Raw genomic sequence first — 24989 nt, 5'->3', positions numbered from 1 at the left:
TTTACTGTGGTGCCATTCAACTCACCTTCACCCTCACGGTCTCACCCGCTGGCCCTCACCCCCCTGTAAATTCGATCCTCCCCCCAATTCAGTTCCTGGGGAAAATACTGCCTGGCTTCAGCTGCTGATCTTGGCATAAGTCAGTTGCGCACTAAGGGCTTTGTGACCCGGCGGTAAAGGGCCCAGGGGACTGGCCACAGGCTGAGAGTCACAGCTCCTGGAGGGCATTCCCAGCTGTGGAAGCCTGGGCAAGTTACTCCTGAGCTGCGTGCCTCAGTTTCCCCATGCCGACCCCCCTTTGTGAAACTGCAAGGTACCTATGAAAAAGATGCAGCAACAGCATCTATCTAGTACTGGCACCATCTTTTCTTTCTTTCTTTCTTTCTTTCTTCAGACACAAGCCCCCTCCGCCCTTGCAAGGGTTAATATAAATTGACTTCACCTCCGAGACTGGCACCTGCACTGCCCAATGAGAGCCCCTGCGGCACCCCCTCCCCCGGGCACCGGCTCTGCGCGACTGGTCCGCACCGTGCGCCCTGGGCGAGGTGCCTTGGGGAGGCGCCGGGCTCTGGCGGGACGTGCTATTGAGTTGCCGCGGGGAGGGAGGGAGCCGGGTCCCGGCGAACTCCAGCGTTTCCCCCCAACACTCACACACACCCCAACTCTCTTGCATCAATCCACCCCCGCCCCTTCCCCAGTCACCCACGCGCTGCCAGCTCCAGCCGGGCGGGGGAGAGCGCCCCTTTAAACTTCGCTGCGCGCCCGGGGCTGCGGGGCTCGGGGATGGAGGCTGCGGGCGCAAGGCGGCGCTTCGCCGGAGCGCACAGGTAAGGGGCTGCGTGCGCCGGGGGGCGCCGAGGATCCGGGGGGCGCTGGGGAGTTCGGGGGGCACCGAGGAGCCGGGGGGAGCTGGGAGTTCAGGGGGCGCTGGGGAGCCGGGGGGCACCGAGGATCCGGGGGGCGCTGGGGAGTTCCGGGGGCGCTGAGGAGTTCCGGGGGCGCCGAGAAGCCGGGGGGCGCTTGGGAGCCGGCGGGCGCCGAGGATCCGGGGGGCGCTGGGGAGTTCCGGGGGCGCTGAGGAGTTCCGGGGGCGCCGAGAAGCCGGGGGGCGCTTGGGAGCCGGCGGGCGCCGAGGATCCGGGGGTCGCTGGGGAGTTCAGGGGGCGCTGGGGAGTTCGGGGGGTGCCGAGGAGCCGGGAGGCGCTGGGGAGTGCTGGGGAGCCGGGGGGCGCCGAGGATCCGGGGGGCGCTGAGGAGTTCGGGGGCACCGAGGAGCCGGGGAGTTCCGGGGGCGCCGAGAAGCCGGGGGGCGCTTGGGAGCCGGGGGGCGCTGGGGAGTTCGCGAGGCGCTTGGGAGCCGGGGGGCGCCGAGGAGCCGGGGGGCGCTGGGGAGTTCGGGGGCACCGAGGAGCCGGGGAGTTCCGGGGGCGCCGAGAAGCCGGGGGGCGCTTGGGAGCCGGGGGGCGCTGGGAGTTCGCGAGGCGCTGGGGAGCCGGGGGGCGCCGAGGAGCCGGGGGGCGCTGGGGAGTTCGGGGGCACCGAGGAGCCGGGGAGTTCCGGGGGCGCCGAGAAGCCGGGGGGCGCTTGGGAGCCGGGGGGCTCTGGGGAGTTCGCGAGGCGCTTGGGAGCCGGGGGGCGCCGAGGAGTCGGGGGGCGCTGGGGAGTTCGAGAGGCGCTTGGGAGCCGGGGGTGGGGCGAGGAGCCGGGGGGCGCCGAGGAGCCGGGGGCCGCTGAGGAAGGGGGACGGGCAGCGGGATCGCTTCTGCAGGGCTCTAGGAGGTTAGCAGGGCTCGGGCTGTCTGCGCTCCCACCCGCGTCTCTTTAGCACAGCTAAATCCAGCCCAGGAACCTCAGAGACACTGGTTACACTTCCCTCCTTGAGGTCCTGGTCTCTGTCCACAGGGGGCCATCCGGATTCTGGTCTGTGTCCACAGGGATCAGTCCGGATTCTGGTCTCTGTGTATGGGTCAATTTGGATCTGGATTCCCATTTCCAGCAGGGGGCATCAGAAATCTGGTCTGTGTACACAGGAATCAATCCGGATTCTGGTCTCTGTACACAGGGATACATTCAGAATCTGGTCTGTGTACACAGGACTCAATCTGGATTCTGGTCTCTGTGTACGGGTCAGTTTGGATGCGGATCCCTGTTTACAGCTGGGGATCTCTGGACCCTGGTCTCTGTACACAGGGATCAATCCAGAATCTGGTCTGTGTATGCAGAGATCAATCTGGATTCTGGTCTGTGCACACAAGGAGCAATCTGGATTCTGGTCTGTGCACACAAGGAGCAATCTGGATTCTGGTCTCTGTATGGGACAGTTTGGATCTGGATCCCTGTTTCCAGATGGGGCTCTCTGGACCCTGGTCTCTGTACACAGGGATTAATCCAGATTCTGGTCTCTGTCTATGGGTCAGTTTGGATCCAGATCCCCATTTCCAGCAGGGGCCATCTGGACTCTGCTCTCTGTACACAGGGATCAATCCGGATTCTGGGCTCTGTCCATGGTCAGTTTGAATCCGGATCCCCATTTCCAGCAGGGGCCACCTGGCTTCTCTTCTCTGCGTACAGGGAGGTCAGTTCAGATTCTGATCTCATTTCACATGGGGCTTAATCAAGTTTTGGATCGTGGCTCTCCCCAGGGTGGAGATGAACTCTTCCCCTGGCTCTGGCCCAGAAGCGCTCCGTTGACACAAGCCGTGGTACTGCAGGACAATGAGATCTGGGTTGGGCCCCACTGGTGGTTAATTGAAAGGGGTGCACTTCCAGAAAAGGGAGCTGCCATTTATGGGCAAAAGTCATGGCTGAGGGGTTGAGGGGACTGGCTGGGTGGGGGTGGGGAGGGTTGAAGAATGGGGGATGGAGGCTCTCCCAACCCAGCACCCCAGTCTGGGCCCCGGCCCTGTGTGGCATGGGGAGGCATGTTGGCAGGGGCTGGGGGGCACAGGTGTGGGAAGCTTGCCCCACGAATGAGCCTGGCCTTCTCTGGGGCTGTCAGCCAGGCATCGCCGCCCAGTGCCGGCCACCCAGTGGGAGCCCCGAGCTGGGTTTGGAGGGGGAGTGTTGGGCTGGACCGTGATGGTTTGGCTGCCTGGGGAGGGGTGGGAGTTACACCGCGAGGAGGCGCGAAGAATCAACAGCTGGATCCTGCTTCATTTGCCCCTTGCAGATGCCCACAGAGCTCAGACACGGCAACGCGGCCCGTGGGGCGAGACCCAGAACAGATTAGAATTCACTGCCAAAACCTGAATATCCCGGCTCAGGCATGGGGGGGGGGTCAGACCCCTCCGGAGGGGCAGGGCCCCCCAGATCCCAGCCACACACCAAAATGCCAGGCGAGACCCCACAAGAAAGACTAGAATCGAGCCTTTGCCTTGTAGTCAGCGGAGTTCCTCTGGCTTTATACCAGCATCGGGCCCAGAGCAGAATCGAGCCCCCGCAGCTTCCTGGCCCTTGCTGTCCATTAGTGTAATGGGGATGGGTGCCCAGGACTGGGCGGGGGAGCACTCGGCGCTTGGCTCCCGTTCCCAATTGCAGCTGGGCTTTTTAATCAAATCAGAATGTTTTTATTTAGTTTATAAATGAGGAGAACGGTAGCAGCAGAACACGGCTCTGCCAGGGGGCCAACGCCGGGCTGGCCAGGGTTCAGGCAATGAGCTGCGAGGATGAAAGACACTGAGCCCAGAGCAGAAGTCCCCCTCAGAGCTGGGAATAGAACCCAGGAGTCCTAGCACCCAGCCCCCCCTGCTCTGACCACTAGTTCCCACAGCTGGGAATAGAACCCAGGAGTCCTAGCACCCAGCCCCCCCTGCTCTGACCACTAGTTCCCACAGCTGGGACTAGAACCCAGGAGTCCTAGCATCCAGCCCCCCCCTGCTCTGACCACTAGTTCCCACAGCTGGGACTAGAACCCAGGAGTCCTAGCACTCAACCCCCCCTGCTCTGTCCACTAGTTCCCACAGCTGGGAATAGAACCCAGGACTCCTAGCATCCAGCCCCCCCTGCTCTGACCACTAGTTCCCACAGCTGGGAATAGAACCCAGGAGTCCTAGCACCCAACCCCCCTGCTCTGACCACTAGTTCCCACAGCTGGGAATAGAACCCAGGAGTCCTAGCACCCAAGCCCCCTGCTCTGACCACTAGTTCCCACAGCTGGGAATAGAACCCAGGAGTCCTAGCACCCAACCCCCCTGCTCTGATCACTAGACCCCACACCCCTCCCAGACCTCAGAATAGAACCCAGGAGTCCCAGCTCCCAGCACCCCCCCTGCTCTGACTACTAGTCCCCACTCCCCTCCTGGAGTAGAACTCAGGAGTCCTGACTCCCCGTGCAGTGCCCCGTCCCCCCAGACCATATTGTCAGTCCTTCCCCCGCAACACATGGCGGCATGATTTGGCTGGGAGCTGGGGATCTTCACATACAGAATTGGGGGAGGGGGAGGAGTCTTCCACCCCCAGACCTTGGTGTGAGGGGGGTTCTAAGGGCTGGAGTAGACTCTGGCCCGAATGCCCCCTCAGGGGCGGGGACTGGGCAGGATTCCTCCCTAGGATATTGACAGTTCTGATCCTTTAGAAGGAGTTGGTGGTTCGGGTGAGGGGGCATTGGTCTTTCTCTCTCCTGGGTTCCCAGCCCCCCAACCCTGCCCACCCCACCCCCCAGCTCGACTCTCTCTGACGTGAGTGGCCGGATGCTGGGAGACGCCGAGAAGTTAACATTGATTTTTTAGCTTCCCCGGTGGCTTTTAGCCGAGTAAATATTATTGCGCAGTGTCCGGGGAGCTGGCGGGTGATTGATTAGAGACGGGAACATGGAGCAGCCGGTTTGCATGGCTGGCTCCGTGCTGCTCCTGTGACTGATTTCCTCCACTGCCACCTCCTCAGTGGTGGGGGCCTAAGAGGGGAAGTAATGTCTAGTGGTTAAAGCACAGGACTGGGCATTAGGACTTCCATCCACCTCCTTATACATCCATCCATTTAGTCATCCATCTCCACACACATCAATCCATCCATCCATCCATCCATCCATCCATCCTCACATGTACCTGTCCATTCATCCCCTTATACATCGATCTGTCCATCCATCTCTATATATACCCATCCATCTCCATACACCTCTGTGCATCCATCCATCCATCCCCACATGTACCTGTCCATCCACGGCCTTATGCATCTATCTGTCCATCCATCTCCATACACATCCATCCATCCATCCATCCATCCATCTTCTTACACATCTATCCATGCATCCATCCCCATACACACCCATCCATCCATCTCTCCGTCCATCCCCATATACACCCATCCATTTATTCATCCATTTACATATACATCTGTCCATCCATCCATCCATCTCCATATACACCTATCCATATACACCTATCCATCCATCCATCCATCCCTCTCCTTACACATCTATCTATGCATCCATCCCTACACAAACACATCCATCCATCTCCATGCACATCTATCTACCCACACATCCATCTATTTCTTTACACATCTATCTATCCACCCCATACACATCTGTCCATCCACCTCTCTAAGGTGAGGTGACCTCTCTAAGGAGACCTCTCTAAGGTCTCTATCCTAAGGGGATAGAGAATAAGACTGAGAATATATTGTTGCCCTTATATAAATCCATGGTACGCCCACATCTCGAATACTGTGTACAGATGTGGTCTCCTCACCTCAAAAAAGATATTCTAGCACTAGAAAAGGTTCAGAAAAGAGCAACTAAAATGATTAGGGGTTTAGAGAAGGTCCCATATGAGGAAAGATTAAAGAGGCTAGGACTCTTCAGTTTGGAAAAGAGAAGACTAAGGGGGGACATGATAGAGGTATATAAAATCATGAGTGATGTTGAGAAAGTGGATAAGGAAAAGTTATTTACTTATTCCCATAATACAAGAACTAGGGGTCACCAAATGAAATTAATAGGCAGCAGGTTTAAAACAAATAAAAGGAAGTTCTTCTTCACGCAGCGCACAGTCAACTTGTGGAACTCCTTACCTGAGGAGGTTGTGAAGGCTAGGACTATAACAATGTTTAAAAGGGGACTGGATAAATTCATGGTGGCTAAGTCCATAAATGGCTATTAGCCAGGATGGGTAAGAATGGTGTCCCTAGCCTCTGTTCGTCTGAGGATGGAGATGGATGGCAGGAGAAAGATCACTTGATCATTGCCTGTTAGGTTCACTCCCTCAGGGGCACCTGGCATTGGCCACTATCGGTAGACAGATACTGGGCTAGATGGACCTTTGGTCTGACCCGGTACAGCCTTTCTTATGTTCTTATGTTCTTATGTTCTCCATACACACCCATCCATCCATCTATCTTTCATTCATCCTTACATACATCTATCAATCTCTCCATCCCCATACGCACCCGTCTGTCTGTCTGTCTGTCTGTAGTATCTGGGGCCATACATAGGTTAAACATTGCAGCAAAGCCCATCGACACAGGGCCATCAGCTGGCTGGCTTTGCTGGCGGGTTCTGACAAGGGGCTGTGGGGCCTGTGGGTAGATCAGGACAGTCCAGAGGCTAATCCCAGAGCTGGTACTCAGAGGCCATGGGACCACAGCAAACCACATGCCCTCTCTGTGCCTCAGTATCTCCGGCTGTACAACAGGGATAATGGCCCTGACCTGGTGAAATTCCCCAAGATGCTGACGGGCCTCAGGAGATCCAGCCATTGGGACTCCGGGGAGCCGTGTCCTAGAGTCTAGGTTGGAGACTGACCAAAAGCCAACTCCAGGCTAGGTTAGGAGGCTGCCCCAGCTGCTGCTATGAGGAGGCTGTCCCAGGCCCTCCCTCCTCTGACGGTTAGAACCCATCTCCTTTCCAGCCTCAAGGATTCCTGGCCAGTTTATCCCCATTTGACTCCCTGGGGTGCTTTGGGATCCCCGGCGGAGAGGGGCTCGTGCAGTGCCACAGAGCAAGAGGAGACAGGAGTTTCTTTGGTGTGTGCATGGTGCTCGTGTCATGGGCCGTTGTCCAGGGACGCCCCCTGCCCTCCAGCCTGCCTCCATGGGTCACGACTCCTTCTGCTTGTGTGAATGACCCTCCACAGGGGCCCAGGATTTGGGGCAGGGTCCGGGGCTGGTTCTCACCAGACTTGAGCCCCCCGGTCCTTGGTCCCAAGGAGAAGCTATCATATAGCCACTGCTCTGGGTACAGACAGATCTACATTCTCCCCCCTGCCGACTCAGCACCCCCAACGGCCCCAACCTGGGCCAGGCATCCCAGGGTTTTCACAGGACAGACGCTGGGAGGAGGGGGGGTTGGCGAGGCCCATACTAGGGGAAGAAGGTCTTTGCCCCACACGTGTGGCAGCTGCACTGTTTCTGGGTCAGCTCTAGCAGCCAGCTCTGGGGCTTGGCTCTTCAGTTCTGCAGCAGGGATATTCAGCACAGGGGGTTGCAGGTTCAAATCCTGCTGTCAGCCCAAGCAGGGCCAGTTCCCTCACCGCTGGGTCTCCAGCTGCCTTTGGTGCTTTCTCCAGGCCCATGGGCATTCTGGGAAGGGCTGGGTCCCCTGTGTCAGCCAGTCCCTGGCAGCCCCACCCACCCGCTGCATCTCCCCAGCCTATCCTGGGAACAAAGTCCAAGGCCGGTCGTGATGGTCCCCGTGTGTCCTGATCTCAGCCAGGGCCTCTCCCAGCCAAACCCCAGGATGTGCCACTCCCTTCCCCAGCCGTAGTGGTATATCCTGGTGTCTGCACCAGAGGGACTAGCAGGGGCCGGACACTGTGGTCACATGTGTGGGGCACAGAGGGTCTTTAGTTTCCCCGCCCCCTGGGCATCTGATCCCTTTAGAGCAGTGGTTTTCAACCTGGGGTCCGCAGACCCTGTGCCTAAGATTTCCAAAGGGGTCTGCAGCTCCATTCGAAATATTTTAGGGGCCTGAAATGAAAAAAGGTTGAAAACCACGGCTCTAGAGCATCCACCCTCTGTACAAGCTCCCCGCCACCAGAGGGCGACATCCCAACCACTTGGAGAGCTGCTTTTCTCCAGCAGGGGGCGTTAGCCCCAGGCAGAGCACCCTGGGGTGGGGACACGGTAACTGTGGGGCAGAACCTGCTGTGGGGGGTCTGCCTGTGTAATACTCTGGCTTCCCAGCCCTCAGCCAGGGTAACACCTGCCGCTGAGCCACAGCTGGAGGAGTCAGCTCTGCGAGGACGCCTCCTCGGAGGTGCAAAACCCCAGGACATCTGGGGCGGTTCTGAGCTGGTCCAGCTGACGCTGGGCACCATACAAATTTCCCAGCTACCTCCAAAAAGGGCTGTGCAAAGCTGGCCAGGCAGCAGCCCTCTCTCAGGCTGTAAGGGATTGTGCTTTGGCTGTAGGTTCAAATCCCCCCTCCCTCCCACGCGTGTGGGGCTGACATTGTCTGGATTCCCTCTGGGATTCATTTTCTAGCATTATTTCCAGGCCTTTGCCAAGAGGTGGGGATGTTACAGGACAAGACCAGTGGGAGTTTGCTAGTCAGTTAAGGCAGGACTCCACTCCCCTCTCAGAGCCAGGGACAGAACCCAGGCGTCCGGGCTCCCAGCCCTCCCGCTTCAACCAGTGGACCCCAGAGCCAGGGACAGAACCCAGGAGTCCTGACTCCCAGCTCCAACCACTGGCCCCATCCCTGAGTACTAGGGAAGAAGTAAGACAAGCAGCCTAGAAGGAGATGTCCCCCAGGCCAGCCCCCTCAGGCTAACAACAGGGAGTGCGAAGAAGCCAGGGACGGGTTTGCATGGGGAAACTGAGGTCTGGCGAACTCAGGACTGGGATGGGCTCATCGGCTTGGGGGCTGCGGGAGATTCTGGCCCATGCGGCAGGGGGGCAAAGGGAAGGTTGGTGGGGGACAGCGATGCCAGGCTGGGGCCGGCTCTTTCTTTAGGCCACAGGAAGCTGGGCTCAGCAGGGCCTTTCCCCCGACAGTGCCCCCTTGGGGGAGAGAGCGGCTCTCCGCTCCGAGGCCCCAGGGCCCGCGGTGCTGTGGTAACCAGGGGTACGTCAACGCCAGCCACTCCGAGTCTAAGAGCTTCTGGTCTCTGGTTGGGGCAGCCAGGGGCGGCTCTAGCTTTTTTGCCAACCCAAGCAGGGCAGGCAGGCTCCCTTCGGTGGCTTGCCTGCGGGAGGTCCCCAGTCCCACGACTTCGGCGGCAGCCTGTGGGAGGGCCCCAGTCCCATGGCTTCGGCGGCTTGTCTGCGGGAGGGCCCTGGTCCCGCGGATTCGGCAGCTTGCCTGCAGGAGAGCTCCGGTCCCGCGGATTCGGCGGCTTGCCTGCGGGAGAGCTCCGGTCCCGCGGATTCGGCGGCTTGCCTGCGGGAGAGCTCCGGTCCCGTGGCTTCGGCGGCTTGTCTGCGGGAGGTCCCCGGTCCCATGGCTTCGGCAGCTTGCCTGCGGGAGGTCCCCGGTCCCGTGGCTTCGGCGTACCCACCGCTTAATTGCCGCTGAAGCCGCGGGACCGGCGGACCTCCCGCAGGCGCGTTGCCAAAAGCCGCCTGACTGCCGCCCTCGCAGGGACCAGCAAGGCGCCCCCCGTGACTTGCCGCCCCAGGCGCCCGCTTGGAGCGCTGGTGCCTGGAGCCGCTGCTGGGGGCAGCAGAGTGGTGCTGGGAGCTGGGGGTCAATGGCCCATCAACACCGCCCAATCGGTGTGAGCTTCCCCGGCACCAGGAAACGCGGCTGTTCCTAGAAGGGCGGCGGGGGGTGGGGAAGTGGGATGAAATTCCTGCCTCCTGCAGTTTCAACAGGAGACAAGAGTCTTCACATCCTGTGCTCAGCTGGGCTGCAGGACAGCAGTTGAGCAGCTCCTGTGCTCCACCCCAGAGGTGGCTGCATCTCAGGAACCTTATTAGGGGGACCAGATAGCAAGTGTGAAAAATTGGGACACTTTTTTGGAGGAGTGGGTATAGTTGCCTATATAAGACAAAGCCCCTAATATCGGGATGGTCCCCCAAAACCCTATCCCACCCGCCAGGTTCCCCGTAGAAGTGGCCTGCTCCCCTGCCCCCAGGCCTGTCTGTGGACTGTTCACCGGAGAGACTTCCCCCCGATCTCCCTCCCTCCGAGGAGCTTCCTCCCGCTGTCAGGTCTCAGGCATTGTATTTATCCCGGGCTCCCTGGATCGCAGCAGGACAACACGTCTAATGTGCCCTATAAATAGCCCCTTCCCACCAGCTGCTGCTGCCTGAGGGTTCTCACGGGAACCAGGTCCTGCTCAGGAGGGTGGGGGGAAGCAGAGGGGGTCGGAGCCCTGCTTGAGGGTGGGATCTCTCTGTGCCCATCCCCGTGGCATCAGATCCCTCTGCTTGAGGGCCGGGCGGGCAGAGCTCATGGCTTTGCCGATGGGGGATCTGTTGGAGAGGGAGGCAGGTGCTCTGGGCCTCTGCTCTGCAGTGGAGACCAGCAGGGAGCCCCGTTGCCAATCCATCTGGGTTGCTTCCTCCTAGGGAGCCTCTCCCCGGCTGCACCCCAGTTCTGCTGGAGAGGGACCGAGACAACCACCGGCGCCTGCAGGATCCCTGAGCCGGACGCCGCTCACTGGCCTCATGTCTGCACTGCAGCTGAAGCATGTGGGAGCCTTTTATTCTCTTCCTGCTGCTTATGTTGCTCCAGGGAACAGCGGAGGTGAGACTGCACCCCAGAGCGACCCCATCACGGCTGGCACTCAGCTCAGTGCCCCCCCTCTCCCCAGGCAGCACCTCAGACCCCCGTTGTTCCATCTCGGTGCAATAGCATCCCCTGCAGCAACTGCACCGCAGCCGGCGCTCCTGCCCCACTCCCCACGGTGCCCCCTGCTGAGAGAGGCCGGGAGCTCCCTCCACAGCTGGCTCCTGTCCCACTCCCCACAGCGCCCCCTGCTGGGAGAGGCCGGGAGCTCCTGCCACAGCCAGCTCCTGTCCCACTCCCCACAGCGCCCCCTGCTGGGAGAGGCCGGGAGCTCCTGCCACAGCCAGCTCCTGTCCCACTCCCCACAGCGCCCCCTGCTGGGAGAGGCCGGGACTGGAGTAGCTGGGAGCTCCTGCACAGCCAGTTCCTGTCCTGCTCCCCACAGCTCCCCCTGCTGGGTGAAACTGGGGCTGGAGTAGCCGGGAGCTCTCCCCACAGGCAACACTGCTGCCATGCTCCCCACAGCGCCCCCTGCTGGGAGAGGCTGGGACTGGAAGTTGTATTTTCCTCCATGTGAGCCCTGGGGCTGCCGTCTATTCAGGGGGACAGGGACACAGCTGCACCCCGAGCCCATTGCCCCGACTCCCATCCCGTTGCAGGCGAGCTCCTCGGAGAAGTCAGCCAAGGACATGTTTGCGGCCTGGAGGCAGTACCAGCAGGAGTGTGAGCGCAGAATGGCCGAGGAGCCGTATCCCGCAGGTGAGGGAAGCGGGTTGTCCCTCCTGGGCTGGGGTTGGGGTGGGGCCAGTGGGTCTCATGAGTGCACCCGGTGTCCACTCGGGCATCCCAGCCCCTCCTCTGTTTTTGCCATGTTTGAAAACCCATGTTGTTTGTGCTTGCATGGGGTAGCGTGTTGGTGTGGCCCATGTGCATGTCTGAGTGTGGTGTCTGTGTGTGCCCTCTTTTGCATGTGCATGCATGTGGTTGGCATGTGCATGAGGGGGCTGCCTGGATGGGAGTGGCTGTGCAGGCATTTTTCTATGCATGTGTGTGATTTGCGTGTGTGTCTGTGTTTGCAGAGACGTGTTTGTGTGTGTGGTTTGCACACGTGTGTGATCTGCACGTCTGTATTTACAGAGGTGAGTTTGTGTGTGTGTGGTTTGCATGGGTGCATGTGATTTGCACGTGTCTGTGTTTACAGAGGTGAGTTTGGGTGTGAGTTACACACATGTGTGATTTGCACATCTCTGTTTAGTGGTAAGTGTGTATGATTTGCACATGTGTGTGATTTGCACGAGTCTGTGTTTATAGACTTGTGTTTGTGTGTGTTACACACGTGCATATGATTTGCACGTCTGTGTTTGCAGAAGCAAGTTTGTGTGTGTGAGTTGCACACATGCACATGATTTGCACATGTTTGTATAGATGAGTGTGTGTGTGTGGTTTACACACATGCACTTGACTTGCCCATGTCTGTGGTCGCTTAGGCCTGCTTGCCGTGCATGGCTCACACACGTGTGAATGTGATTTGCACATGTATGCGTGCGGCCACCCAGACCTGCGTGACCGGCGTTTGCCCGTCTCTGTGATGTCTGAGTGTTTTAATTGCCTCTTATCTTCATCCCCTCCTAGGCCTGGTGTGTAACCGGACCTTTGACATGTATGCCTGCTGGGGGGACACTCTGCCCAACACCACCGCCATGGTTCCCTGCCCGTGGTACCTGCCCTGGCATCACCACGGTAAATATCCCTTCCTCCGAGGCTCATTCCAGCCACACTCCTTCCCATGCCTGCCCCGTCGGCCCACCCGCTGGGACCCACTCCCCGGGTGAAAGCTGGCCCAGTTCTGATCTTAGCTACATGCTGGAATCCAGAGTAGAGGCCTGGGGCTGCTCTGCAGAGGACCAGGCCTGCAAGCTCAGGCCCACGCAGAGTACGGTGACGTTAACCCTCGTGTCCCCACACCCCCATGACTCAGGCTGCAGGGGGTCACTTTAAGAGCAGGGTGGGGACATCTGTGGGCAGTGGCAGTGGGGCTGTGGCTGACACACACCCACATACCCCCCCTCCCACCTGCCACTTGGCTCCCCTGGTCTCCTCCCCGGCAGTTCGTGGCGGGTTCGTGATGCGGCTCTGCGGCCCGGCTGGCCAGTGGGTGACGGACGAGTCGGGGCTGCCTTGGAGGGACCACTCGCAGTGCGAGGATCTCAGCACAGACCACCCCTTCCAGGTCAGTGTCCCGGCCGGCCACAGGCTGCTTCCCAGCTCCCAAGCCACGCAGCTTTCTCTCCTGCCGCTCCCACCCAGCCTCCGGCTCCCTCCTGAGCCAGAGTCCCTCTGAGCTCTGGCAGCCCCTCCCTCTCCAGCGCTGGAGGGATCTGTTGGCTGGATGCGGGAAGGATCCAGCAGCCGGGTCCCCGTTCTGTTTGCAGATCCATGCCCTTGCCAGTCCCTGATTGTCTCAGCAGGGGGCACCCGCCCTGCAAATGGCAGGGGTGGGGCGGAGGAAGGTGGGGAAGGAAGGGGCAAGGGGCTCGGACCTGACCCTCCGCCGCGTCCCTTTGCAGAAGCAGATGCGGTTCCTGGAGCAGTTCCGGCTGATGTACACCGTGGGCTACTCCCTCTCGCTGGTCTCCCTGCTGCTCGCCCTGCTGCTGCTCCTGGCTTTCAGGTACTGCAGAGCCTGTGGGCGTGACGGAGTTAATGGTCCGGATCCTGATGTCAGTGGCCCTGGGGGAAGTGCGGATGACGTGCCCTGAGGTCACTCGGGATTTGCACCCGGGTCGAGGGGCAGAGTATGGACCCGTGGATTTAATCTGTACCGTCTCCCTCTTTAAAAAGCAAGTTTCCTTTAGTAATTAAGAGCCTGATCCTAGATTTGGGCCTGATGGGGTGCCGCTCCCCAGTGTGACACTCCCTTTACTGCAGGAGTCACTCCTGTTTGACGCACCGCCTGCTGTTGGTTTGCTCTGTGTGGATGGGGCACATGGAGCTGGGCCTGCAATGTAAACAGGAGTGAGCGAGACTGGGATCAGGCCTGGACAGCTCCTCTTGATTTTTAGTTACTGGGGCCGCGCTGTCCGTTGCTGGCGTTGGTCAGTTTCACTCCTGGTTGGTCAGTGTCATGCCCAGGGCCCCAGCACAGAGCCCAGCGCGGCACAGCCCAGCCGTCTTCACCCGCTGGCTCAGCGTGACTCTCGGCGTAAGAGCCCGGCACTGGGTCAGCGCCCGGTGTCGCTCGCAGGCGCTCACTGTCGATGGCCACAGCTGATTAGTTTCAGTGCTGGAGTACGGCTGCCCACGCAGCTCCAGGCAGCCTCCCGTCCCCCTGATTGATGGTCCCACTCCCTCTGCAGGAAGCTGAGATGCACACGCAACTACATCCACGTGAACCTCTTCCTCTCGTTCATGCTGCGGGCCGTCTCCATCCTCACCCGGGACGCCCTCCTCCGCGTGCGCTTCTCCAAGGACCTGCGGCACGAAGGGGACCTCTTCCATCTCCTCGGGGACCAGGTACTGCCCGGCCGTGGGCATCACTCCCAGAGCGGGCGGGGTGAGGAGATCCAGCCAGCTGGGCTGAGGGACTGAGCCCCTTTCTGACCCCGGGGAGGCGGGGGGGAATCCCTACCTCCAAGTGGGGCACTGCAGGGAGCACCCCATACATCGGGGGTGAAAGCCCGGGGACCCTAGGCAGTATGGGCCAGACCCCAACTGGCTTAAATCAGCACTGAAATTCATGAAGCCACGTCAGCTGCAATCCACCACCAGTGGAGCTCTGGCCCGTTGACACCAGCTGGGGACCTGGCCTCAGGCTGACCCACTCCCAACAGGCGCCGTTGGCAGCAGAGTTAGGTGTGGGATCAGCGAGCTCATCCGGGGGTGGGAGGGATCCAGCTGCGTAGCCATAAGGTGTCCCCACCAGAGAGGAAGGGGAATTACTCAGAGCAATGGGACGAAAGGCAGTATAGGGAAACTGAGGCTGGATTCCAGGCAAAGCTTCCTGACTCGAAGATCCATGGGGCAGGGGAGTTGCTGCCTCATGGGAAGGGCTGGCAGCCCATCCCGTGGGAATCTGGGCCAAGCCATGGGGGGACCGACTGTCGGGGACGCCCCTGCCCTGAGTGGGGATGGGCTGGCCGTGAGCTGATGGGGCTCCAGCATTCCCACCTCTCTCTGCTCCTCTCCCCCCTTCCCCGGGGGCTCAGGCTGCCGCCGGCTGCCGCCTGGCTCAGGTCCTGACCCAGTACTGCGTCGGGGCCAACTACTACTGGCTGCTGGTGGAAGGGCTCTACCTGCACAACCTGCTTGTGCTGATGGCCATCTCAGAGGAGAGCTGCTTTGTGGGCTACCTGCTTGTCGGATGGGGTGAGTGGGGCCGCGCAGGCATGGCCGGGAAGGAGCATGGTGGACGTACTGCAGTGCTGGCCGGGGCATAGGGAGACCCCCTTTGGTGACCCTAGGCAGTGCAGGCTGGGAGCTGGAAAGGACCCCAGGGTACGTCTGCATCCGGAAGCCCCCCGAAAGAATCCCCTTTAGATACTTGCATCTGGCCCTGCTCTGCCGCGAAGGGCGGTGCGGGGCTCCTGCAGCGTTTCACAGCAGGGCTAGGCCTCCCGGTGGGTAACGCGCCGGAGTCCTGTCTCCACTACCACTAGCGCTCCCACCAGTGGAGAGATGCACCCACCGGAGAGGAGAGGGAAAATGCTAGAGGGCATGTACACAGCGGGGAATCTCATGGGTGGCGCTGGAGAACAAAACCCTAACTGCTGCGTCTGTCTGTCCATAGGAGCCCCCATCCTGTTTGTCATTCCCTGGGTGATCATCAGATACCTCTATGAAAACAACCAGTAAGTCCGGCCAGCGAAATCTCTCCGGCTTGGGGTCCGGCACAGAAAGAAAGTGCTTGGAAATCCTCGCGCTTTGGGGTGACCTTGTCAGAGGGTCTCTGGGGGGCCGGGTGGGAAACAAGGGTTTGGTGCCAGGAAACGTTTTGAGGGGGGAAATTTAAAAATCCGTTTTGTTTTCTTCAAAAACATCCAGGTTTTTGTCAAAAGTGCAAACCCTGAGGTTTAAAAAGTAAATGATTGTAGGATTTCAGCCAAAATTTCTCAGCCTTCAGTTGCCAAAAACAGGAGGGGGGAAACTGGCTAAAAACGAACGTTTCCATTTTGATGAAAACGTCACTTCTCTTGTCGAGTCAGACGTCCCGAGCGGCTCCGGCCCGAGACGGACGCCGGTTTCCCCATCCCTGTTCCACACCCGTGTAAACGTGTGCGTGTGAGCTCGCTGCAGTCACAGCACGTGGCGACCCCAGACCCACGCATGAGCGTCACTGGTAGGACCCGTCCATCAGCTAACGGGCTAATTCTGCTAGCCAGAGCGAGTGACAGGGCCGAGGCTCTTCTGTGCTCCAGCCGGGGGTTCTCAACCTTTTTCTTTCTGCTATAAAAACTCCATGGCCCACCCGTGTCACAACAACTGTTTTTCTGCCCCCACTCCACCCCTTCCATGAGGCCCCGCCCCTGCCCCACCTCTTCCCACCTCTTCCCTGCCTCCTCCCCTGAGTGCGCCATGTTCCCGTTCCTCTGCCTCCCTTCCGGAGCGTGTAACGCTGCCAAACAGCTGTTTGGTGTCGGCTGGGCGGGAAGCGCTGGGAGGTAGGTGGAGGCGCGGGGACGTGGTGCGCTCAGGAGAGGAGGAGGTGGGGTGGGGGGTGAAGGGAGCTTGGCTGCCGATGGGTGCAGAGCACCCACTAATTTTTCCCTGTGGGTGCTCCAGCGCCGGAGCACCCATGGAGTTGGCACCTATGCCACAAAGCTAAGTTGCTGAGGCTTCAACTTCAGCCCCGTCTGGCAGGGCTCAGGGCCTTGCAATATTCCTTGCAGTCCTGCGTGGTGGGACATTGGCTTTCTGCCCAGGGCCCTAATGAGTCTAATGCCGACCATGCTTGGCAGACCCCCTGAATCCTGCTTGAGAACCACTGGCTCCAGCCACCTGTAAGAGTTAGGAAGGGATCCCCCCACCCTCTACCCGATGTATTCTGGGTTTGAGGTTTTTTAATCGCCTCTGAAGCATCATGTACACAGCTGGAGAGGGGAGCCTGGACTGGGTGGGCCAGGGCGACCCTGAGAACTCTCTCTCCGGTGCTTGGCTGGCTGGTTCTTGATCCCATGCTCAGGGTCGGATTTGGGGTGCGGAAGGAATTTGCCCCCAGGTCAGACTGGCTGTGGCCTTGGAGGACTTTTTCCCCTTCCTTTGCGGTATGGGGCATGGATCCCCCAATCAAACCCCTGCCAGTGGCGGGGCCCCAGTGTCCATCGGTCCCTGGTGTTCTCTGCCTGTGGCCCATGAGCGTTTAGTCTCCTGGGGGCTGTAATATTTTGATCTAACGGAGGTTGTCGGGCCTGGGGCGGGGGCGGGTGGGTGGGGTTTAATGGTGGGTGCTCACAGGATCTCAGGTCGGGTGATCTGATGGCCCTTTCGGCACTGGTGGGGAGCAAAGGGTGGCCCTCGGCTGATCTGGGTCACAGACAGAACTGTGCTCACGGGGGGGAGAGAGAAGGTTGGTGCCACCTGCTAACTCCTGTCACCACCCTACCCGGCTGTGCAGGTTCCTCCCTCCCAGCCAGTTTGACGTGAGTTGGTTTTCCAGGTGCTGGGAGAGAAATGACAACATGGCCTATTGGTGGATTATCCGCTGCCCCATCCTGCTCGCCATCCTGGTGAGTTACAAACACCCACTGCTCTTCAGACAGCCAAGAGGCAGCTACTCCAGTCCTGATCTCCCCCAGCAGGGGGCGCTGTGGGGAGCGGGCACTGGTGGTGGCGGAAGCTCCTGGCTACTACAGTCATGGTCTCCCCCAGCAGGGGGCGCTGTGGGGAGCGGGGCAGGAGCTGGCTGTGGGGGGAGCTCCCAGCTACTACAGTCCCGGTCTCTTCCAGCAGGGGGCGCTGTGGGGAGCGGGCACTGGCGGTGGGGGAAGCTCCCGGCTATTCCAGTCCTGGTCTCCCCCAGCAGGGGGCGCTGTGGGGAGGGGTGGGCGCTGGTTGTAGGGGGAACTTCTGGCTTCTCCATTCCCGGTCTGACCCATCAGGGGGCGCTGCGGGGAGTGAGGTGAGGGCTCTGGCTGTGAGAGTGCTCCCGGCTATGCCAGTCCTGGTCTCGCCCAGCAGGGGGTGCTGTGGGGAGCAGGATGGGAGCCCTGGCATCTGGGGGTTGATGCTTTCTCCTCCCCATGTATAAAGCGCCACTCTCCCTCCCCTATGTAAACACCAGCCCTACTGCAGGGGCTCCAAGCCCGTCCCCAGGGCAGAGGGTACCAGTGGGGAGTGGTGCCCCCTGACCTCCCCAGGGGTAACTTACTCTCTCTCCCCCAGGTTAACTTTGTCATATTCGTCCGTATCATTAAGATCCTGGTCTCCAAACTCCGGGCTCATCAGATGCGCTACACGGACTACAAGTTCAGGTAGGCAGGGGCTACCCCTCGTGGCGGCGCCCCCAGCTGGGAGCCCCGGCTCCCTGCAGCAGCATTGACTCTGGCTCTTAGATCTGGCAAACTAAGTGTGGTGGTACCACTTCCAGTGGAACAAATCCAGGGAACAGGGCAGGGGCTCACTAGGGGCACTCTTCTCCGGCACTCAGTGCGGGCCTCAATGTTCCAGTGGGGCACTAGGGGGCGCTGTGCTGCAAGGCAGGCTGGGGGCTCCCTAGGGGGCGCTCTCCCCTCGCAGTCAGTACTGACCCCAGGGCCCCAGTGGGGCACTAGGAGGTGCTGTGCTGCAGGGTGGAGTGGGAGCTCAGAAGGGGGCATTTGTGATGGGATCCCCAGCATAGACGCCAGCTCCGTGGGTGCTGCGGGGCTGCAACACCCACGGGGAAAAATTAGCGGGTGCTCTGCACTCACCGGCTGGCAAGCCCCCCCCAGCACCCCCTCCTTGCCTCCTCCTCCCCCTCCCAGCGCTTCCCACCCGCAGCCTAACAGCTGTTTGGCGGCGCTTAGGACTTTCCAGGAGGGAGGGGGAGGAGTGGGGACGTGGCACATTCGGAGGAGAAGGTGGTAAAGAGGCGGGGTGGGGGTGGGGACTTGGGGGAAGGGGGTGGAATTGGGGTGGGGCGAGCGTGGTGCCGGAGCCGGGGGAGCTAGGGGCAGGGGGGTTAAGCACCCACGGGGCAGAGGGGAAGTCGGTGCCTAAGATCCCCTGGGTACAACCTGGGACTGTGGGACCACTGTGCCCCCTTAACTCTCCACCCAGCGCTGTCTCACACAAAGCTATGCCAGTGACAGACAGCAAAACCCCTCCAGGCATCGTGATCACTCAGCCACCAGCCACCCAGCCAAACTGCATGAATGCTCCATGAGCCGCTCATGAATCCTACAGAGAGAGACACCTGCCAGTCACCCCAGCCCCCAGCCTGGCACCCCAGAAATATACCAGCATACGCTGCTCAAGACACCCTTGAAACGTGCAAACTCATTAATTAGTCCCCGAGCATTTCAGCCAAAACCACACTGTTCTGGGTAAAATAGAAAACAGATTTATTAACTCCAGAAAGACAGATTTTAAATGATTCTAGGTAGCAGGCAGAGAGATACAAGTTGGTTACCTACGAAATAAACAGAAACACAGTCCAAATTCTAACTTTAACAAACGACGCGGGATTTGAATCAAGCAGTGTCTCTTGAGTCAGTCCTAACAGATCTTACAGGCAGCTCACGGCGCCTCAATACAAAGACTGGCTTCCCTTCCAGCCTGGGACTAATCTCCCCAGTTCAAAGTCTTTGTCGTCCAGGTGTTGAGATCAGGGGATGGCGGAAGAGGCCAAATGATGATGTCACTGTCCCTCTTTTAGACTTTTTTCCAGCTGCTAGAAAGATCCTTGCTGTGACATGGATCAGGCAGTCTCCATGGCATACCTCAGTAGTTCTCAACCTTTCCAGACGCCCGTACCCTTTCCAGGAGTCTGACTGGTCTTGCGTACCTCAAGCTTCACCTCGCTGAAAAGCTACTTGCTTACAAATTCAGACCTAAAAATACGGCAGTGTCACAGCGCACTGATACTGACAAATCGCTCACTTTCTCAAATAAATCAACTGGAATATAAATATTGTACTTATGTTTCACATAGAGTGGTATAAACCCGTCCATCCTCTGGATGAATTTTTAGTTGGTACTGACTTTGCCAGGGCTTTTTACGTAGCCTGTTGCAAAACGCACAGCACCGCCCTCCCCCCGCCCCGCCAGGGGCCACGAGAGATGTGCCAGCAGCCAGCCACTTCCGAGAGCGGCGTGGGGCCACGGCATTCAGGCTGCCTGCCTGAGCCCTGCTGTGCCGCTGGACTTTTAGCAGCCCGGACATCGTGATCCACTGGCAGAGGCTCCAGGATCGCGATCGATGGGTTGGTGACCACTGAATTGTCTATTTTTATGGATTTAGGTTTGCGGGGGTCCCCCTTAGCCCAAGGCCCTGGGTTGCAGCCCCTAATGCCCTGGCGCTAATCCGGCCCTGACTGGCCCATGCCCTTTCTAAGGAGCCTTTGAGAGAGTGGATTCTTCATGATGGGCCATTAACACCTGACTGGCCAGGGATGGCTAGTCCTTTGTTGTCACTGGAAGGCCAGCTGTGGGCTTTCCCAGCCTCACAATATATTTCAGTAACACACATAGCACAACTTCATAACTCCCCACCGATAGGACGCACAACCCAACGGGAGACGCATGTTCAACAGATCAAGACGTTTTAAATGATACCTCACAAGGCATTGCACAAAACTCACCATAATCATCTCACGGTGGTGAATATGGGGGTCCCAGGGCGCTGCTTTGAGGTACAGAGTGTCACAGCACTCTTCCCTGGTAGTCAGTGCTGGCACCAGAGGGACACTAGGGGGCGCTGTGCTGCAGGGAGTGGGGCAGGAGCTCGGTACGGGGCGCTCTCCCTTCACAGTCAGTGCTGACCTTATGCCCTAGGGTGCTGTTGGGGGGCGCTGGGCTGCAGGGAGCGGGGCGGGGGTTCAGCAGGGGGCGCTGGGCTGCAGGGAGCGGGGCGAGGGCTCAGCAGGGGGTGCTGGGCTGCAGGGAGTTGGGGGGGCTCAGCAGGGGGCTCTGGGCTGCAGGGAGGGGGCGGGGGCTCAGCAGGGGGCACTGGGCTGCAGGGAGCTGGGGGGGCTCAGCAGGGGGTGCTGGGCTGCAAGGAGCCGGCTGGGGTCAGTAGGGGGCGCTGTGCTGCAGGGAGCTGGGTGGGGTCAGCAGGGAGCGCTGGGCCGCAGGGAGCGGGGCGGGGGCTCAGCAGGGGGCGCTGGGCCGCAGGGAGTTGTGGGGGCTCAGCAGGGGGCGCTGGGCCGCAGGGAACAGGGCGGGGGATCAGCAGGGGGTGCTGGGCCGCAGGGAGCCAGGCGGGGTCAGCAGGGGGCGCTGGGCTGCAGGGAGCGGGGCGGGGGCTCAGCAGGGGGTGCTGGGCCGCAGGGAGCGGGGCGGGGGCTCAGCAGGGGGCGCTGGGCCGCAGGGAGCCGGGTGGGGTCAGTAGGGGGCGCTGGGCCGCAGGGAGCGGGGCGGGGGATCAGCAGGGGGCGCTGGGCTGCAGGGAGCCGGGTGGGGTCAGTAGGGGGCGCTGGGCCGCAGGGAGCGGGGTGAGGGCTCAGCAGGGGGCGCTGTGCCACAGGGAGCAGGGCGGGGGATCAGCAGGGGGTGCTGGGCCGCAGGGAGCCGGGTGGGGTCAGTAGGGGGCGCTGGGCCGCAGGGAGCAGGGCGGGGGATCAGCAGGGGGCGCTGGGCTGCAGGGAGCCGGGTGGGGTCAGTAGGGGGCGCTGGGCCGCAGGGAGCGGGGCGGGGGCTCAGCAGGGGGCACTGTGCCACAGGGAGTGGGGCAAGGGCTCAGCAGGGGGCGCTGCTGGAAGTTCGATCTCATGGCCAAGACGCAGAAAGCCTGGTCCGTGCCCCAGCTGAGGCCAGGGACTATCCCATGACACTGTGGAAACTGGGAGCATCATCATCCGGGTGCCCTGCACTGAGCTGTCTGAGAACTGGCCCTGCCACCTGGGGGGCTGGGAAGATGCCAGGCTGGGATCCCAGCCCCGCTGGGGGAGGCCCAGACCCTGCGGCTGGTTCCCCTTAGCATTGCCTCGGAGGGCCGTGTGGTCTGGCTGGGCTCTGGCCCGAGGGACGCCTGTGGGGCTTGGCAGGGGGGCAATTCAACCCCCCACTTCCCTATCGCGCTCTCCCAGGCTGGCCAAGTCGACGCTGACCCTGATCCCGCTGCTGGGCATCCACGAGGTGGTGTTTGCCCTGGTGACGGAGGAGCAGGCCCAGGGGACGCTGCGCTACGTCAAGCTCTTCTTTGAGCTCTTCCTCAGCTCCTTCCAGGTAGGGAGCAGAGCCGGGCCCCCCCAGGGCTGGCGGGATGGGGTCTGGGGCAGAGGGGTGCCGGGGCCACCCAGCCCCGGAGGAATGGGGGTGAGGGCACGGGGACCGCCCTACCCAGGGGCTGGGCTTCAGCTCTGGGGATTGTTTGCAGGTGCCTGCTATTGGGTTGGACAGAGACGTGTCCCCAGCAGCCCCCACTCAAACCATGTGGGGCGCTGTGGGGTCAGCTCTGCCCCCTGACACGCAGAGGCCTGCGAGGCTCAAGTGTGGTGCCGCCGGCTGGGCAGGGAGCCGGCCGAGGGCAGCTCCACGCCGAGCAGCCGTGGGATCCCGCCTGGGCATGGAGCCTCCCCAAAGGCAGCCTCACCCCACCTCTCCACCCCTGGTGTGTCCCAGGGGGCCTGGGCCCAGCCCTGCCTTTATCTGCTCTTGTCTTGCAGGGTCTTCTGGTGAGCATCCTCTACTGCTTTGTCAACAAGGAGGTAGGTCCCCCACCACCACCACCCATAGGAGCTGAGCCGTTTCCCATTCCCCTTAACTCTTCACACGCCGCAGTGCTGGCTCCCGGGCGAAAGGGAGGGGGACAGTGCCCTTCTCAGAGCGTGGTGGGTGAGAGATCCCGCGGTGCAGGCATGCCACGGGGCGCTGGCAGCAGAGTCGGGCTGGGGAGCAGAGGCAAAGCATTGCACAGCAGCTAATGCATTATTACTTATTGGAGGGGAGCGGGGGGGGCCTGATGGCCAAGGCTCAGCTGATGCTACGTCTCAGTGATGAGCCCTTTGCAGGGCTGGAGTGGATCTATTCAGGCCGGATCCTCTGCTGGTGTAAGTAAGCAGAGCTCTGGTGAACTTCAAGGGAGCTCTGCTCATTGACCCCAGCTGGGATCTGGGCCATTGACTCCAGCTGGGATCTGGCCCATTGACCCCAGCTGAGATTTGGCCCATTGACTCCAGCTGAGATTTGGCCCATTGACTCCAATGGAGCTACGGCCGATTGACATCAGCTGGGATCTGGCCCATTGACTCCACTGGAGCTATGGCCCATTGACACCAGCTGGGATCTGGCCCCATTGACTCCAGCTGGGATCTGGCCCATTGATAGCGAACACCTTTCTTTGCATACAGCTCTCTCTCTCTCCATTGACAAGACGCAATGGGATACCAATATCACACCATCTTTTAACTCCTGTGAAGCCTCTTGCACCGCTATGGCCTCCCGCTGCCCTGCCCCCCATGAACCAATGGTCTCATCCCGTCCCCCTGGGCATCACTTGACCCCCCCTCCCGCCTCCTTTTCTCTGCCCTGCTCCAGGTCCAGTCTGAGATCCGGAGGAAGTGGCAGAGGTGCCAGCTGGGCGCGAACCTGCTAGAGAAGCCTGGCTACAGCTGCAGCCATGGGCCGTCCTGCCGCTGCCAGCAGGGCAAGACCTCTGAGGTGGGCTGCCCCCGGCGCCCCATCCCCCCGGGGAAGAGGGGAGCCGAGGCGGAGTCCAACGGCAGCTCGGAGAACTCCATGGGCAGCTCCCAGCTGCAGCAGCAGCAGCGCCGCCCCTACACCGGTACCACGGGCAGCAAATCCTACTGCTACATCCCGGTCCAGACGCAGCCGGCGGGCAGGCTGGGGGGCACGGAGCTGCTCCCCAGTGCCAGGGAGCCTGGGGACAACAAGATCTCGGAGAGCTGTTGCTAAAATCGAACTCGGGGCCCTTCCCGCCTGCTGGCCCAGGGGCCGGGAGAGAGGAGCCGGGTTGTGGACTCCTTCAGACTCTCCCTGTCTTGGGCAGGGGGCAGACACTGAACCACTAGGGATGGAGGGAAGGGGGTGTTGGGGGTGGGGCATGGCGCACAGGGGTCTGCAGGACCAGCATACCCACACTACCTGGTACCCTTTCCGCAGGGCACGATGCCCCCCTGGAGTGCCCGTGGACAAATGACGGGGGCGCGTACGAGTCAGCTGTTGCTGAGACTCGGGGGACGTCCAGCTGGGGTCAGTGCAGAGGCGCGTCTCCTTGGGCCTGCGGTGGGCACACCCAGCCCCCCACCTCCCTTGTAGGGATCTCCCTGGATACTGTGGAGCTGGCATAAGGGGCCTGCTCTCAACCTCCTGTGTAGAGGCGACTCAGGACACAGCCAGAGAGCACTGCGCTGTGGCTATTCTCTGCCCCGCCCCCCCACCGGGGCCCATAGGGGGTGAATCAGGGGCATGGCCAGAGAGCACTGCGCTGTAGCTATTCTCTGCCCTACCCCCTCGGCCTATAGGGGGCAGATAGAGGGTGGAGCTGGAATCCACTGTGCTGTAGGTATCGGGCCCTTAGGACGTGGAGCAGCAGTTAGATCACCTCTGAGGTCGCCCTGACAGAGAATAGGGGCCAGGCAGGGCCTAGAGACTGCACTGGAGCTTAAATCCACCTCCCGCCATCCTTGCCTCAAGTGCAGAGATGGGGAAACGGGCTCCTGACGTGTGTCCACCTTTTCTGAATGGCTGGTGGCTCTTGCCCTTGGTGACACCCTGTGGCAGCGAGTTCCACCGGTTAACTGTATGTGGCATTAAAAAAGCATTGATTTTCTTGCATGTGTTGCCTTTGAATTTGATAGGATTTGAACCCGCAGAGGTGTGGGGTGCTGCCTATGTAAGTGCAAGGCTTACAGGGTAAACTCATAAATTGTTCGCCCTCTATAACACTGATAGAGAGATATGCACAGCTGTTTGCCCCCCCCCAGGTATTAATACATACTCTGAGTTAATTAATAAGTAAAAAGTGATTTTATTAAATACAAAAAGTAGGATTGAAGTGGTTCCAAGTAATAACAGACAGAACAAATTACCAAGCAAAATAAAATAAAACACGCAATTCTAAACCTAATACAGTAAGAAAACTGAATACAGATAAAATCTCACCCTCAGATGAAGCATTGCCACTTTTAGGTCTGTTATTGAGTGACCAGAGAGGTTGAAGTGTTCTCCAACTGGCTTTTTAATGTTATGATTCCTGATGTCAGATTTGTGTCCATTTATTCTT

The 24989-nt window shown here is 60.3% G+C and overlaps 1 protein-coding gene across 1 annotated transcript; it reads left to right on the top strand.

Annotated features, from left to right (window-relative positions):
* The first annotated feature begins 532 nt into the window (after positions 1–532).
* GIPR (gastric inhibitory polypeptide receptor) lies at positions 533–24519 on the top strand. The gene is made up of 14 exons (XM_044988162.1): positions 533–827; positions 10450–10627; positions 11269–11368; positions 12242–12349; positions 12718–12839; positions 13177–13280; positions 13966–14122; positions 14815–14974; positions 15396–15456; positions 17262–17331; positions 17987–18075; positions 21832–21970; positions 22411–22452; positions 23282–24519. The coding sequence occupies exons 2-14, from the start codon at positions 10571–10573 to the stop codon at positions 23657–23659; spliced, it is 1587 nt and encodes a 528-aa protein (XP_044844097.1). The 5' UTR covers positions 533–827; positions 10450–10570; the 3' UTR covers positions 23660–24519.
* The last annotated feature ends 470 nt before the right edge of the window (positions 24520–24989 follow it).

The sequence above is a fragment of the Mauremys mutica genome, chromosome 15 (genome assembly GCF_020497125.1).
Source record: "Mauremys mutica isolate MM-2020 ecotype Southern chromosome 15, ASM2049712v1, whole genome shotgun sequence".
NCBI lineage: Eukaryota > Metazoa > Chordata > Testudines > Geoemydidae > Mauremys > Mauremys mutica.
Note: the sequence above shows the minus strand (reverse complement) of the source record. Positions and strands in the feature narration are given on the sequence as shown.

Coding starts and splice junctions, on each gene's coding strand:
- GIPR (XM_044988162.1), top strand. CDS start 10,571: ATGTGGGAGCCTTTTATTCTCTTCCTGCTGCTTATGTTGCTCCAGGGA. Junction 13,281..13,965: donor CTGCTGCTCCTGGCTTTCAG/GTACTGCAGAGC, acceptor CTCCCTCTGCAG/GAAGCTGAGATGCACACGCA. Junction 22,453..23,281: donor ACTGCTTTGTCAACAAGGAG/GTAGGTCCCCCA, acceptor GCCCTGCTCCAG/GTCCAGTCTGAGATCCGGAG.